The sequence below is a fragment of the Quercus lobata genome, chromosome 12, assembly GCF_001633185.2.
Source record: "Quercus lobata isolate SW786 chromosome 12, ValleyOak3.0 Primary Assembly, whole genome shotgun sequence".
In the NCBI taxonomy this organism is placed as follows: domain Eukaryota; kingdom Viridiplantae; phylum Streptophyta; class Magnoliopsida; order Fagales; family Fagaceae; genus Quercus; species Quercus lobata.
In genome coordinates, this window is record NC_044915.1 from 19,385,870 (window position 1) to 19,403,888 (window position 18,019).

General features: G+C 35.6%; 1 protein-coding gene across 1 annotated transcript; it reads right to left on the bottom strand.

The window, feature by feature from the left end:
• Positions 1 to 329: 329 nt before the first annotated feature.
• LOC115971044 (pentatricopeptide repeat-containing protein At2g31400, chloroplastic) lies at positions 330 to 4,700 on the bottom strand. Its single transcript, XM_031090715.1, has 4 exons — positions 2,456 to 4,700; positions 1,234 to 1,450; positions 866 to 1,050; positions 330 to 784 (listed from the first exon to the last, which is right to left on the bottom strand). The coding sequence occupies exons 1-4, from the start codon at positions 4,402 to 4,404 to the stop codon at positions 520 to 522; spliced, it is 2,616 nt and encodes an 871-aa protein (XP_030946575.1). The 5' UTR covers positions 4,405 to 4,700; the 3' UTR covers positions 330 to 519.
• Positions 4,701 to 18,019: the final 13,319 nt, after the last annotated feature.

Below are 18,019 nucleotides of genomic sequence, written 5' to 3' on the forward strand. Positions count from 1 at the left end.
ACAATAGCACAAGTCAGCAAGTTGTGAAATTAAATATTTGATTAACTATGTCCTAGACACTTTGAGCTGCCATCAGCTTAAGACATGCCTGCCCATGAAAAGTTTTGAGAGTGGCTTTTGCCCTTACATTGCCTTAGAGATGTTTGATTTGTCCATAATCTTTTAGGCTTTTGAGTAAAACTCTTTAAAAAAAAAATTGCCCTAATTTTTTTTTTGGTCAACAAAATAGCAAATCATTTGCCCTAATTGGATCCTACAGAGTTGGATATCATCTCCCTCTAAACTGTTAGATTGATGACCAGAGTTTCTAACATACATGATACTGGCAATTGTTCAATGAATGAATTCTAATTTGCCCCCTTAAGAGTATGTTTTGATACAAATAATTGCATAACTTAACAAAAATATAAATATAAAGCTACTAACAGGAGACAGAGATTGCAATGTGATTTTCTTCTGATAATTTATACATATTACAGTGTATAAGCATGTTTTGAAGCTTACAAAAAAGCAGGATGACTACAAGGGGAGTGCTTGCAAATTGGCAATCTGATCCAACTTAGCACCTTCAGGATGAATTCTGTCATCATGAAGAACAAGCACCTTCAAAGTGCCAGACTCCTTTAACCAGGCAGCCACCACAGAACCTGTTGATATAAACCTACCTATATTACAATTGGCAACCCGAAAGGGGGCACCCATGCCAGTGAGAAGTGCCTCAATAGCCCGTCTTAGTGTGCCATCACCAACTACTTTGCTATGTTTGCCCCATCCTGTCAAAATGCTGGCAGAGAGCAAAAGACACAGTTTAACTCTTTAATTGTAACCACAGTAATAAATAAGCATATAGTGGACAAATTAATACCTTAATAGCTTTGGCAATTCACGGCCTTCAAACACAACAGAGCGTATGTTGAGCAGCCATGCATGAACCATTGCCCGTGCTGCCCCAGAAGACATCAGATGCAAATCTAAGCAAGAATCAGACCAAACACTCTCCCATACATTTCGGCGCTTGCCTTCAAGCACAACCAGTTGTGCCCCTTTTTTCTAATTATAAAAATTCAACAAGAACATTGTCACTTTAGGACTTAGGATCATTCAAGTATTAGTCATTGTATGCATGAACAACCTTGTACAAGAATGATCTGACTGAGCCCACATGTACATATGAAAAGTATGGTAATGACAAGAAGCAGAGGAAGAGAGACAATAGTAATGACTAAGACTTACCTGACCGAAGTGCCATAGCATGTCAGTCAGAGCATTATAAAAAGCAGATGCAGTTGAGGAGTCCATAAGCTTTACTTCATCGAACAAAGATTGGGCTTGAACCCATACATTTTCCCTGTAGCCCATAAGAAGTCCATGGGCCACACCATAGACCTGATTATCAAACAACCGGAGTTCCTCCAATAACATTGAGGCATCTTCAAATGAATTACACCGACTGCATCCAGAGTCCAAATCACATACATGAGATTGACCATATACGGGGACAGTTTATATTAATAGAAGACAAAAAGAAGCAAGTGCCTTTCCCTATCCTCTAAACCATATATTCTCAAATTACCAACTAACCATGGGCAATGATAATTTTGAAGGGTAGATAAGTCTCAATAGCATCCCATAGAGAAAGGGAACAGGTTTCACCCTCCCCTTCTTGAGAGGAAGGCATATTCATGCAGCTTCATCCACTCAATTAGCTTCTACACTAGAGTCTAGACTCACAAGTAGTAAATGAGCAAAAAATGCAAGTCAAATAGTACATCTAGGGTTTGTGCAGAGATTTTTTTTTTCCCACCTAGCAGAAAACACTCGTACATTATAAATTTGTCAACTTTGAAAATTGGCAAGAAAGTTTGAGTAAGACACAATTAGGAACTCTATATGGATATTAACGCATGAACCTCTTATTTTCATCACAAAAGAAAAACTTTTCCAAGTCATAAACCTGAGGTCCTAGGAATCTTTCAAAAGTTTGATCCGTTACTACTTTAAAATATCACAATTAGTTGTAAAGTTTCATCATAGGTCATGTTGCTGCATCAAAAAGTTTAGTTGTGTTAGAAACTGCAATATACTGAATTCAAAAACAGTGCCATGTCACAAGTCCCACTTACAGTTTTCATTTATAGCTCAATCAGCCAAGAGAGAAATATGAAACCAAGGTTTTCAATAGCATTTGACATGCCTAGGGTGAGACAGCATCGAAAAGCTCCTAGTAGTAAAGCATCACTCCCACAAGGAGTAACTTATTAAAAAGTTTCCCACAAGGAGTACAGCTGTACAGCCTCAGACTGAAAATAAGAGCCTACAGATTAAGACTAAGACCACCAAAAAAATTTTCTAGATGGGTACTCATGCCAGTATAGCATTTGTGACTTAAATGATCTTCATGCAACAAGACCCTCAATATAATAAAAGATGGAAAGCATCTGATAAAGAAACATACCTGCAAGCATTTAATATGGCTGAAAAGGTTACAACATTTGGCTTAATTTCTAGCTCGTGCATCTTCTGAAAGACTCCCAAGATGCACACTATTTCCTGCCTAACCCACTTATCTTTCTTTATGTGACCTGCTTTCTCAGCAGCAAGCTGCCCAAACATCTTCATGATTTGATTATCCTCCCTATTTACCACCCCCAATTCAGTAGCGTCCTCAATAACCATTGGTGATGAAGATTCAATATGCCACTCACCAGCTAAAGCAGCAGTATCAACTGGACATTCTGCAGCTGCAGACCGACCAAAAGCATCAATAATGGAATTATAAGTAACAACATTGGGCCTAATCCCTTCCTTTGTCATCTCATCAAGCAAAGAGACAGCAGACTCCACCAAACCATTTTTGCATAGAGCATCAATAAGTGCACTATAAAGAACAACATCAGCTTTCAACCCTGCCTGCTTAAACTCTCTAAAGACCTCCATTGCTTCCCTATACAAACCACCTTTTGAGAACACATCAATCAATGTTGAATAAGTTAACAAATTAGGAAATACATGATCTGCTTTCATCTCTTCAAACATTTTTCTAACTTCATCATACTTTGCTTGCTTCCCATATCCACCTAGAAGTGCATTATATGTTACAACATCCTTCTTAATCCCACAACTCTCCATCTCCCTGCAAACATTCAAAGCCTCCTCAAACCTACCAAGCTTTGCATAAATCGAAAGCAAAGTATTATATGAAACCCTGTCCAAACTAATTGCTAAAAACTTCATTTCATTAAATAAACCCAATGCCTCTTCCAATCTACCAGCCTTAGCATGCCCATCAACCATAGTACTATAAGTCACCACATTTGGCAAAATGTTCTTTATAGGCATCTCCAACATAATCTCATACGCCAAATCCATCTGCCCACCTTTACAAACTGCATCCAAAAGAGTATTATAAGTAAATATATCCTGATCAATCCCTCTATCCACCATCTCAGTAAACAAATTCCGAGCTGCCTCCCACAACCCCCCTCTACTACAAACTGCAAGAAGCGAATTATACGTAATCCGATCAGGTTGCACCCCATTTCCCAACATGTCATCAAAAATCTCCACAACCCTCTTAAACTCCACGCCCCCTTTCCCACACGCATCGATCACAGCATTATAGGTAACCAAATTTGGAAACAAACCCACACTTTTCATGGACTCGAAAACGTTTATAGCCTCATCGCAATACCCACTTCGCCCATACGCACTAATCAAAGCCGAATAGGCGTAAACAGTGTTCCCATACCCGTCATTCCTCGCCGTCTCGAAAACCTCTCTAGCAAGTTCAACTCTTCCTAGCCTACCAAGAATACTAATCATAGAGCTAGCTAATTTCCCTTGCTCATTCTTCCTCCTCTCTCTTTTCACAGCGAATTCGAAACAACGAATAGCTTTGGAACACTCCCCTCTATTGCCTAACTCTCTAAGCAAGTAATTATAATCATCTGAACCACAAAGCTTTGACTCAAAATTAAGCAACACATTCTCAATACCTTTAACATCATGCTTACCTAATTGGATCAAGTGTAGCAGAGCTTCCTGGGCTAGAGGGGAGTGGCGAAAGCCCAATGAGGCTTTGGGCCGACCCAAGTGAAGCTTGGAAACGAACCGGGTCGATCGGCGGCCCGAGAAGTCGGCTGAAAGCTCGGACTTTGGGGTACAGAGAGAGTGAAAGCTGGGGTTTTGGGTGGTAGTGGTGGCGGCAGCACAGGGATTTGGTGCATTGCGATGTGAGGGTAAAGGCAAAGGTGAAGGGTTTGAGAGAGAGACTTTGGTATTGGTCCAGTAGCGGCGATTTTGGGGATGGGTTTGGCTTTGGTTTTTGTGGTGGGTTTGTTGGTACTGGTGATTTTGGTAAGGCTTGGTCCCTGTGATTGAACACTGTGGTGGTGTTGAAGCCATTGAAGACACACACACACGCACACAAAAACCCACCAACCAACAAAAAAGTTATAAAGGTGAGATTTTTGGAGTGAAAGTAATGGAAAAATGTGATTTTTATGTGATTTTGGAGATGGGTTTTGGTAGGGTTCGGATGAAGGGGGTGGTGGGAGATGGAGAAGCCATGTTGGATATGGAGTGAGATTTTAGATTTAGAGAGGGACTTTTAAGAGTTGGAGATAAGAGGAAGAGAGAGAGTTTGGGAAGTGGCAGCTGTGTAGGACTAGGACTCAGCTGAATTGGGCTTTTAGATTCAGACATTGAAATATTCGCCTTTCTTTTTTAATTTATTTATAATTTGTTGGGACTTTTAGGCTTAGGTTTCGGCTATATTTGCTGGATTTATTTGGGTCCCACTTTTTGATGAATGGTTAGGATGGCGTGGAGTGTCCAGATGGAAGTTAACCAGACATGGAGTATTGGAGTGGACTGGTAGAGTAGAGAGTAAATTGTTACTTGTAAATCGGACGGCTTAGATTGAGATTCAGGTGGGCCATGCAAAGAGTAGGTAAATACAGTAGTGGAAAATACTTATATAATCCATAGCAGTGTTCTGCACTCTCACACAAGGGGTGGGTCTCACGTAAAGACCCCAAAGTAGCCTAAGTTATTGGACTTTTGAGCCTTTTATTGGACAATTGGGGTATATTTGGTTTAGTTTTTTGAATAAATAATTTTTTGTTCTTATTATTCGTGTGGTACTAACATATGCTTACGTTCAGTATCTAGTAGTACTGAATTTGTTAAAATAAAGACATGTGTCTACTTTTAAATATGTGTTACAATCTGACTGAATCCAATACATTGATACACTGGATCTAAACCAAGTCCACGACCAAAAAAAAAAATCATGTTATTAGACCAAAAAAGTACTATTGGTAGATTTTACCAAACACATTAAATTACATTTTGAAACCACAAACATGATTTTTTTTTTTTTTTTTTTTTTTTTGGCCCAAAACGTGGTAACCAAGGCACTTGGTTGGAATCGTTGGATCGACAATTTTGTGACCCGTGGGTGAGAAATGGGATATTAATACATCATTAATATATTGAATAAACATATTTTTAAATAATTAACTAGTCGCCTAACTTGTACTATACATAGGAACCTACATATTTGTGAGGTAAATTAAAATAATTTTATAAAATTTTAAATTGATTAAAAAACTACACTATTGCATAATTTGCTCTTATATAACTTCAATTTGTGTTACAATTTGGTGAAAAAGTCATTGCTTGAATGTGCAATGACTTAAAAAAAAAATGATTCACCACTTAGAAGTTATTGAAACAAAACAATTTATATATATATATATATATATATAAATGACTAAACAATAGAGAAAGATGGGTTACATTCAAAAGAATAATTCATGACTATAACTTTTGAAAGGAATCAAAAGATTCAGAACCTACAAATTATAGGTAATATATATATATATGTGTGTGTGTGTGTGTGTGTGTGTATGACTACATAACAGAGAAATATAAGACAAAGATATGTTACCATCAAAAGAATCATAAGATTTACTTCCTACAAATTTTGAAACAAAACAAAATTTATATGATTACACAATAGAGAAATATAAAAGAAAAATTGATTACCTTCGAAAGAATAATACATGGTATAGTCATTGAAATCTGCTAAACATGTTCAAATATTGCAAAAACTAACACAAATTCAGATTTTAAAACTTCCAAAATGCCAAAAAAAAGATATATATAATTAAAGAATAAGTTATTGAAACAATTCAAAAAATATATGACTATTCAAAAGAGAAATATAAGAAAAAGAAAAAAAAGTACATGAACCCATAAAGCAATAAGTTTTAAATTTTAATGGGTTTAAACTTTAAACGATGAAAAAAAAAATCATATACAGTCACAGATATCATTCAAATTAAAACGTCAAAGACATATTTCAGTCGCTCATTTATTTTGCATACATTACATTACATCAAACTCTATAGTTTTTCAGGTTTCATTATCAAAAAAAAAAAAGAAGGTCGCAGCTTAATTATTGAGTGCATATTACAACATTGTGAAGCTTGAGGCATCACAAACAATTCCCAAACCATGCATATGATATATTTGACTTATAAACCTACTTATTCTTAAGTACTACTCTCCATGAAAGAAAGCAACCTGATGCATATTGGCTTCTATATTGCTAAAACATATAAATTTCTTCTTATCTCAAGGGTAATCTGGCGTGTGACTTAGGTATGGGAATGGGTAATAGTTGTATGGAGATGAAAATAACTTAATAAAAAAAATATTGGGGTTTGCACTGCTTTTCTAGTGCTCATGATTAACCTCGCAAATTTGGAAATAAATTATCAACATTTGAGTTTAAGTTTCAGATGGACTTGTTAGAGAGATAGAGTTTCACTCCTTATTAAGTTTGTTAATTAAAAAAAGTTAAATAGTTTTGTTTAAAAAAAAAAAGTAATTTTGTTTATAAAAAATGATAATTATGTGGCAAACTTTGAAGAGGTTAATAAAAAGTCAAAGGTTTCGGTTTTACATTGCGAAACTTGAGGCATCACAAACAATTCCCAAACCATGCATATGATATATTTGACTTATAAACCTACTTATTCTTAAGTACTGCTCTCCATGAAAGTAAGCAACCTAATGTGTATTGGTATATATTGTTGAAACATATATATTTCTTCTTATCTCAAGCGTAATGTGGTGTGTAAACGGGGTGTGGGAATGGATAATAGTTGTATGGAGATGAAAAAAACTTTTTTAAAAAATATTGGGGTTTGCACTACTTTTATAGTGTTCATGATTAACCTCGTAAATTTAGAGATAAATTATCAACGTTTGAGTTTGAGTTTAAGATAGACTTGTTAAAGAGATGAAGTTTCACTCCTTGTTAAGTTTGGACTTTGGTTGTTAATTAAAAAAAGTTTAATAATTTTGTTTTAAAAAATAATTTTGTTTACAAAAAATAATAATGATGTGGCAATCTCTAGAGAGGTCAATAAAAAGTCAAAAGTTTCGGTTATATATATATTATGCCAAAAAATAAGATTTATTTGTTTTTTAAAACAAAATTTTAAGAAAGGATTTGCTGCAAATTTGGTTGAAGCAAATCCTGCATAATGGGCGACGTGTCATAATATTAGCCAGACACCTGTCATGGACCAATTTTCTAAAATCTTCTGTTAACTCTCTATTTTCTAACGTTAGTGACTTAGGGTCCGTTTGGATACAGCTGAAAACTGAAAACTGAAACTGAAAACTGAAAAATACTGTAGCAAAATAATTTTTAAATGTGTAAATAGTACCGTGGGACCCATTTTTAATAAAAAAGTTGCTGAAAAGTGAAATTTGTGGGTCTGTGAACAGTACACAATGTGCACTGATTGGCCCAAAAAAGTTTGAAAAGTCAAACTATGCGGCTACTGTTCATTGAACAGTGCATGAACAGTAGCTGCAATCTCAAAAACGGGTGAAAAAAAAAATTCAAACAAAACGCAGACGCAGGCACAATTAGCCCAATCCAAACGTAGCTTTAGTGTTTCTTTTTCTCTCTCATCTCTCTCTCCCTCTCATTCACGGCAAAACCAAAAGAAAAGAAAAATCCCTTTTCTGTCACTCCCTCCTCAAAACCCATTTGCATCTTCTCTCTCTCTTCCTCCTCCTTCTCTTTAGATTAGTACCCATGTCCTCCTCATCAGTGATCAACAAAGCAAGACCACCATAGTAACACACTTCTTCTTTTTTCTGCCATAATATGGGACATAATAACATTGATAATATCAAAAAAAAAAAAAAAAAAAAAAAACATTGATACAAACATAAAATTATTACTCAACCAAGTCATCATTACAATAGAAATACATACGACATAACAACGTTAATACAAGAAAGAACCAAAACCCAACAGAAAAAATCACATCTTTTAAACAAAATCGGCATACCCATTTGATAAAACCATCTTAAAAACCCAAAAAAGAAAAAAAAAAAAATTGTTTTGGTTGGTACCAGTTTAGTCCTTGTGTACTAGTTGTTGAAGCTTATCAACATGGGGGTTGTTTAATCTTGTGGTGCTCTCCACAATTACACTCTTTTGATGATGGAGTTACTGTTCACTGATGGTGTTGCATGTGGTCAGGGAGGGAGCCAAAACTCCAAGTTAGGAGGCAGTAGTATAAAAAGAAAACTATCACAAGAGAGAGGGACATGGATTCTAGCACAAAAACACATCACAAACTCCACTCAAAAGGTATGGTAAAGGTGATGAAAGTTATACTATAAACAACACACTTTCTTAAGCAATTTGAGACAATTACTCGTTCTTTTATTTGCAAGGAGCATTCATTTAGTACTATTTAAAGACACAAATACTAAATATACAGTTTGTACTATTTATCTATTTTGTATCATTTGTTACTAAAAAAACAAATTCAATTTATATAGACATTATGATAATAATAAAAATACCCACTGACATAACCTCACATCCAAACTTAAAGTAGTGAGCCCGGCTTTAACTCATAATTATTGTAAACAAAACAATTATTTTTTGCCATAACACAGGTGAAATTTTTATCCAATTTGTAATTTTGGACCCATTTGATCTACTAGATTATTTATTTATGTATTGTAGAGCAAATATCTTTCAATGTACCATACACTCATGACTCTCTATACAACGCACATGGATCATTATTTAAACAGGAAAAAAAAAGGGAGAGAAAGATAGAGGCATAAAGCTCTCTTCTCCTCTCTATTCTTTGTTTCAGAGAATAAAAGGGAACTAAAAAAGTGAAAAAAAGTGAGACGGATAGATCACTCTACCTACTCGTTGCTCAAATGAGAGAGATACACACAAAAATACCAGATTTGGGGGTTGGGGCGTAGCTCTATTGCTTTTGTATTGTGCTAGAGGTTTGCTTAATCTTTTGTCCTACCATGCTGCTCAGCTATTGCTTCTCAGTCTCCATGTAGTAGTGACACTACCTCTCTAGCTCTCCCCTCAGTTCAACATCTCTCACTCTTTCTCCGTTAGGGTTTTTTTTTTTTTTTTTTTTTTTTTTTTTTTTTTTTTTTAATTTAATGGAATGAAGGAAGGATTTAATCCATAGATTAGTGTTGTTTAAAAAAAATTTAAGGACTAGGCTTTTTTTATTTTGGTAAAATTAGTTGATTGTGATAAATTTTTCAACTTTGGCATTGGTGATTTTGTTGTTGGGCTTAATTTTTATGGGATTAATATTGTTAAGGGGGGCTAAGAGTAAAATTTTATTGAACCAAATTAGTAAATCAATAAATATAGTATATACTAATTTTTTTTTTTTCAAATTTTAGGGGGGGTTGTTGCCCCCCAAAGTCAAAGAATGGCTCCGTTCCTGCCATGTGGTGGTGGTAGTGGTAGTTTTTTTGATCGTTTTAACAGTGGGTAATCTGAGAATACCAAAGGAGGAGGAAGAGAGAAAGAGAGAAGATGCAGATGGGTTTTGAGGAAGGAGTGAGAGAAAGGGATTTTTCTTTTCTTTTGGTTTTGCCATGCCAAGAGAGAGAGAGAGAGAGAGAAACACTAACGTTAGAGAATAGAGAGTTGTACAGTACACCAGCCAAGGCATGTGAGAGTACTATGAATACAATGGAAAGTGTCAGAGTCACCGTCTAGTTATATGGTCTATGAACTACGAATATAGCGTCCTTTCGAGGAAGGGCCATTGATCTTACTACCAGAGTATACGTTTGGTATTTAGGTACGTTCTTGGGAAGGTGTTAGGCACCCAAGAACAACCAACCCTAAGGTTGGCCACCCATTATTGTGTCTTATATATTAATCTTATTAAAAACATATTCAATACTTGTTTTCTAACTCACACACACACTAGCATACATCTAAGCATACAACATGGCATCATCATCCCAAAATACATACATATCCATCCATAAAGCGTAGGAAACCAAACCCACGCATATACAACCCTAGCATTCATCTAACATGGCATCAAGGCATTAATATAAACCCTAGTGTCATACGTCTAAACAAGTTCATCATATTACATCATAGCATACCCTTACATCTCATCACCTCATCCTAATATTCATCTAGCATGGCATCACATCATATTCAAGGTAGCAACATGTATAATCAAATCAAGGTAGAAGCATAAGCATAAGGAAAGATCCAAGTAACATGTGATTCATCCAAGTGTAGACACTCGATTTTGCACCCATGATTTAATCAAGGAAGATGACTAAAATGACCATCCATGTACCCCAAAAATAATGATTGCATTAATTCATTCATTGCATGTCATAAAAAAGATCTTGAGATTCTAACGGTCACAACGGTGTGTTCGGTTTCCAAATCGGACCATCGGATCGAAAGATATTACATGATTAAGTTTGCACGGTCAGCATGCATTGTGTCTAGGTAAAGTCGACCATGCATGATTAGTTTAAATTAATTCTGATTGGTTAAACAATTAAAATTAATTAAATAATTTTGTGATTGGTTGACAATTAGTGTCTAAAATAGGATTGCTTGCATAGGAATAAAAAGGATAATTAGATAACAATAAAATTGTGGACAATCTGAACTTTATCAAGATTTATTTTAGGGTATTTATCTATAAGATAATTGTTCCTGAAAATACCTGAATTATCCAGAAAAGAGATAAAAATCTTAGAATACGGATTGGAAATATGTCTAAGTGCAAGGCCCGGCTCAAGAAAACCTAAAAAATGAGTCCAAAACGCACTTGAACACAAAAGTGTGATCAGCACCCAAGAGTACCATTTAGCACTTTTTGAGTGCTGATCGGCACTTTTGGAGTGCCGAATGGCACTTTAAAAGTGCCCAATTTCACTCTTTTGGGCTTTGGCCCAATTCTCTTCGGATGCCGATAGGGCATACCCTTTTCGACTTTTTCACGGAAAGACGCATCCCGATTCGCATTCTACCCATGGTTGCTTATTTTTTAAGCATTCCAGTCTCTATAAATAGGGACTAGATCTCAAAATTCAGCATATTCTTTTATGCTCAAGGAGAGACACCCTTTCACACTCTCAAATTTCTCACTCCCTTTTTTCTGGTATTCTCTCTTATACTAGGGTTTTTAGGTTTCAAAGATAATTGCATAAATTTCTTTGAACCCTAAAATATCCTCTCAAGAAGAAGAAGTGCTTCATGCAAGAGGTTGTTTCTGATAACCCTTTTTCCTATATACTTCTCTTTTGTGATGATGCATGTATGTTTTTTTAGTTTAGTTGTTTCAAATATCCATAACATGAATTGTTAATTATTGTTTTGATTAAAGCATGATCTTGAATCTTTTATAATTGTTATGATCTCTTTCTTAATTTCAAAGATCTGCATGTAATCAATTCTTTTTCTTAAAACTAAAAACAAATATTCATTAGATTTAGATCTGAATTTTTCTTCAAAATAAAATAAATCTGCATCTTCCTTAGATGTAGATCTGAATTTTTCCCAAATCAAAAACTGGTTTGCATCTTCATTAGATGCAAATCTGAATTTTTCTTAAAACAAACAAACAAAAAAAAAAAAAAAAAAAACTGATTTGTATCTTCCTTAAATACAGATCTGATTTTTTTTAAACATATGCGGAGTTCGAAATAAAGGAAAAGATCATGCATGATTGTGTTTATTGTGTTTGTTTTTTTCAACATATGTAGCAAAAATTTAGTTCATGAATGAAATCCTCTTCTCAAGAAATCTTTTTCATACTTTTTGAACATATAAAAACAGATCTAATTTTTTTGTCATCAAAAATATTTTTTTTTAAGTTCTTAAAAACAGATCTGATCTTTTATAAACCAAAACCTTTTTTTTTTAAGTTCTTAAAAACAGATCTTTTTTTTTTTTTTTTAAACCAACAGACTTTGTTTTATTTAATAAACACAGATCTGAATTTTCTCTCCAAAAACCACTTTTTTACACAACAAAAGCAAATCTGATTTTTTTTTTTTTTTTTTTTATAAACTGAAATAAAATTCTTTTACTCACAACAATAAATCTGATTTTTTTTTTTTAAACAAAGAAGATGATGCATTCATAAATAAATTTGTGTGATTTATTTTTTTCACATGTACAACATATCATTCATAGCATGCATAAAAGGGGTATATAAGTCACAAGAGTCTAGAAGACCAGACTCTGTTTGGGTGGAATAGGTGCTTAACACCTTCCCATTCCATAACCTAACCTTTGAATTTAGTGTCTTTTGGATAGGTAGACCTAGGTATTATCTTTGCTTTTTATTTTGGGTAGATTGTAATTAGGACAAAAAGCTATGTATTTTTGGTAGATTGTAGCAAGGACCCAAAGCCATGTAATTTTCAATTTTTTTCAAACATGTATTTTTTTTTATTTAATCAATGAAAGGAAACAATTCAGTCATTTTTTTTATATATTTAGTTTTTCTTATTTTTTGTATAAAAAATAAGTGGCAACTCCACACCACTTACCCAAAAAGAGAGCTGCCCTAAAAAACACTCAGAAAATCTCTCTTTTTTTTTAGAGGCACCTTTGGTGGCCTCTCACAGTGGCGACTCCACTAGGGATGTCGAGGGCTAAGATTCGTGTTAGACTTAAGTGACCAAATATGTACCCTTCTTTTTGCATGGTCTTGCATGATATTGTTGTTTGTTTGTTTATTTATGTTTGTTGAGATGTTGTATGATACTTTATTGTATGATATTTTGTTGTATGTATTTTTTGTTAAAAGCTTTCCCTAACTGTCATAGTGTGTGCCATCCAAACAACAATGTATGCACCCCATTTAACAACTTGTGGTGATAGTAACCATGGATCACCGGTCTTCATTAGATTCAAGTACCCAGTGGTGAACTCACCAATTCATAGCCTAAAGTCACTAGATCATTTCCTGTTGACTGTAAAGGACAAACCATACCTTTTGGACCAACACAATGTTCATTACATTACAAGTTGGGAAGTGTAACGTCCTAGCTATGGGAAACAATGAAACAACAAACCCACCCTAAAACGTAATGACTTAGAATCTACTCTTAGGTCAATCCCAGCTAAAATTGCATTGCATGTTGTGTGTGTTTGTTTGGTTGATTGATTGATGTGGATGGGGACATAGCTTTGATTAACCCGACCAAGCCTATCATTAGGGGAGAATTCAGTCAAGATCTGAAGGAAGGTTGCAAAGAGAACCTATGGCCGACACTCAAGCCAATAGCTCCAGTTCCAAGCCCATCACTCCCATTACGGAACTGAAGCCCGTAAGCATAAAAGAAACTCCGCTGCTGCAGCATCACAACCCCATATCCGACCTACAAGATACTTCAAACCCTAACCAAATCACCCAACATCCGCAAATGGGGGAAGACACTTTAAACCCCAAGTAAACAACCAAACACCCATAAACAAGGGGGAGACATTTCGAACCCTAATTCAGTAACTCAACATCCACAAATGGGGGATACACTTCAAACCCCAAGATACCAATCCTAATGACCCAACAAAAATTGCCCATATCACAGAGGGGGGGAGACACTTCAAACCCCCACATTTGGTGACCAACAAGCCTACAAACATGGAGATTGATGAAGAAGCCACGAAATATATGGATGAAGATCTTGCAGTACTGATGCTGAGGGAAGAAGGGACTTACTGGGAGCCACCTGCCATCTTTGAAGCCACTACTGAGTTGAAGAACTGGGCATGGGAGGGAGCCACCCACCCTATGGAAGACTTCGTGAAGAAAATCAAGACTGTCAAGTCAGTCACACATGCCAAGAAGATCAAGACCGTCGAGCTAGTCATCCCTACCAAGAACATTGTTTCTGTTCTATTGAGTCTATTTCTGCTAGTATTTCTATTCATGTTAAATCTGTTTGTGATAGTTTTTCAGTTGAGTTTGATTTAGTTAAGTCTATAGAGTCTGTTGAGAACTTTTTTCCTTATATGATTTCTGATTCTGCTTATTTATTGGCTTTGAATGTTTTAATTTATGAAATTCATAAAGAAACTCTTAATAATAACGAATTAAAATATGGACACCTAGAACCCATAAAAGAAGAAACCCAACCCATTAGCATGGGGATTGATGATGAACCCAAAATGATACAAGTGGGCAATACCCTAACCATTTCAGAGAAAGATGCATTAGTGGCACTCCTGACAGAATTCAAAGAGATCTTTTGCATGGTCATACAAACACATGCCTGGGATTGATAGAGATATAATACAGCACTGCATTCCAATAGATCCAACCATAAAGCCGGTCAAACAAAAATTAAGAAGGATGAAACCAGAGTGGACTCTCAAGATCAAGGAAGAAGTGGAGAAACATTACAATGCAAGATTCTTGAGGGTGGTCAACTATCTAGAGTTGTTAGCTAATGTGGTTCCAATACCAAAGAAGGATGGGAAGGTCAGAATGTGTGTAGATTTTCAAGATCTGAATAAGGCCAGCCCAAAAGATGACTTTCCTTTGCCTCATATAGACATCCTAATTGACAATACAGCAGGTGATGCTTTGCTATCATTTATGGATGGATTTTCAAGGTACAATTAGATTAAGTTAGTTCCAAAAGATATGGAGAAAACCTCCTTTATTACATCATGGGAGACATATTGCTACAAGGTCATGCCATTTGGCCTTAAAAATGCTGGTGCTACTTACCAACGTGCAGCCACCACTTTGTTGCATGACTTGATCCATAAAGAAGTAGAGATTTATGCCGATGACATGATAGTCAAGTCCAAAGATCGCAAAGGACATATATTGGCGTTGAGGAAGTTCTTTGAAAGAATCCGGTTCTACAAGTTATGATTGAATCCAAAGAAATACACTTTCGGAGTCATATCCAAAAAACTGCTAGGGTTTATGGTAAGCCAGAGGGAAATAGAAGTTGATCTCAACAAAATCAAGGCAATTGTAGAGATGAAGCCTCCAAGAACTAAAAAGGAGATCCGAGGATTTTTGGGGAGGATACAGTACATCAACAGGTTCATAGCTCAACTCACCATGACATGTGAACCAATCTTCCAACTGCTTAAGAAGGAAGTTCCTACAGTATGGAATGAACAATGCCAAGAAGCCTTTGAAAAGATCAAGAACTATCAGATGAAGCCACCAATACTTGTTTCATCGATACCTGAAAAGCCATTGTTGTTGTATCTCACCACTACAAATATAGCAATGGGGGCTTTACTTGCTTAATACCTAAAGGAGACTAGAAAGGAGAATGCAATATACTACATCAGCAAGAAGATGTTGCCTGATGAAGAAAAGTATTCACCATTAGAGAAGACATGCGTAGCACTTGTTTGGGTAACCTGCAAACGTAGACATTATATGCTTCCCTACAAGGTTTTATTGATTGCAAGAATGGATCCTTTGAAGTACTTAATGGAAAAGCCTGTGCAAGATGGGAATACTACTAAATGAGTATTGCTTCTGTCAAAATTTGATATTAAGTATGTGACTCAGAAATCTGTGAAAGAGAGAGCAATTGTCGATCACTTAGCCTATTATTCACCAAAAGAAGCTGAAGAGATCCAAGGAGACTTTCCAGATGAAGTCATCATGAGGATTGAGGTAGAATCATGGAAGATGCACTTTGACGGAGCCACAAATCAAAATGGAAGTGGAATTGAAGTTCTCTTAATTTCTCCAAAAGGGAAACACATTCCATTTTCTAGCAGACTCAACTTTCCTATCACCAACAATGCCACTAAATATGAAGCTTGCATCATGGGGTTACGAGCAACCCTAGGCCTTAGAGTAAAAGAGTTGGAGGTATATAGAGACTCAACCTTGATAATCTCCCAGATTCAGAATAAATGGAAGATCAAAGAAGAAAGACTGATGCCTTTTCATGAATGTCTTCGGAAGTGGGCATCAAAATTCAGCAAGATCCAATATCAAAATGTGCCAAGGATGCAGAATCAAAACTCCACAAGTAACACATATTCACTGTACTACCCAAATTCGGACACAAGATAGTCCCAATAAAAAGAAGAATGAACATGTGAGCACCCTTTGCCACAGTATCACATTGGGGAATATTCTCACATAGCCAAGACAAAGGAATATTTTTACTCTTCATTCTAGAAGGCACTACACCTAGAAGTTTCTTGATTTCAGTTGAAGTAAGGGAGTCATTGACACGGATTCTCTTACCACCCAACCTTAGACCAGTGATAACAGAAAAGTTGTAAGGTGTCAATATTACCTCACCAATACGTGGAAAATGGAAGGTACATGTAGTGTCCAAGAAGTGCTTTGCTAAGGCAAGGAGTAACTGAAGATCCTTGTATACATGTGTCTCTTGATTTAACAGAGCTTCAAAGAGTACCAAAGCCCACTTCATTGATGATGTTTTTGATGTTAGGAGACAATGCTTCCCACGTGTTCTTCAACATTTGGAAACTACCTCGACTCTTAGGGCTCTGCAACACAAAAGTTTAATTCATCATTCCATGACAAATCACATGCCAAAAAAAATTTAAAAATTTCATGCCCAAACTCTCATATCAAAAAAAAAAATTCCTGAGCAACAAAAAAAAAACTCACGTCCAAAAATTTCCTATGCCAACAAAAAACTCACATGTTAAAGAAAAATTCCCAAGCCGCAACCCACATGCCCAAAAATTCCATACCAGAACAAAAAACCCATGTCAAAAAAAATTCCCACAACCAAAACCCACATGACCAAAAATTGTTCACAACCAAAAATCATGCACCCAAAAAGGTCAATTCCCCACTACAACCAAAAAAAAAAAAAAACCAATGCCCCACCACAAATTTCACCACAATCAAAATTTTTCACATTTCCACACAACTACCAAATCGTTTTTCCATAACCATGCACAAAAATTTCTACACGACCAAGATAGCCAACAAATAATTTCCTACATGTCCATGCACAACAAGTAAATTCTCACATAGCCAAAATCATAACCACAAAAATTTTCCATGAACCAACATCACATACCCAACAAAAATTTTCCATAAGTCAAAGTTTCATGCCCACAAAATCTGTCCATACCCACAAATTTATCCATGCACATATGCACAAAATTTTGCCATATTCATAAAACAAAGTTTACACATTCCCACAAACTTTTCCACATACATCATGAGCTTATTCATACAAGCCCGCAACACAAATTTTTCACAATGCCAAGGCTCCCAAAATCCAAGCTAAAATTCATTCAACAACATCACAAACTACCAACATTGTCAAAATTCCATAAGCCACCAACATTGTCCAAGTTACACCATGATAAAAAATAAACACTTTAAAAATGCTCCAAAACCAACATTACAACATGATCAATCATACAATACCTCAAATTCCAACAAGATCACACAACAAAATGACAATGTCTCATCATCAAATTTTCAAGGACACATGAAACAATATTTTTTTTCCAAACAAAGAAACCCAAAGAAAAACTCACCTTGATGTCCATGTGAGAATATGGAATATGGGTCTTAGGGTCTTAAAGGAGCCCCTCCTCATCATGCCAATCAAATGTTGGATCATATTTCTTACTATGGAAAGTAAAAAAAGAGGATCCATTGGAAGAAGA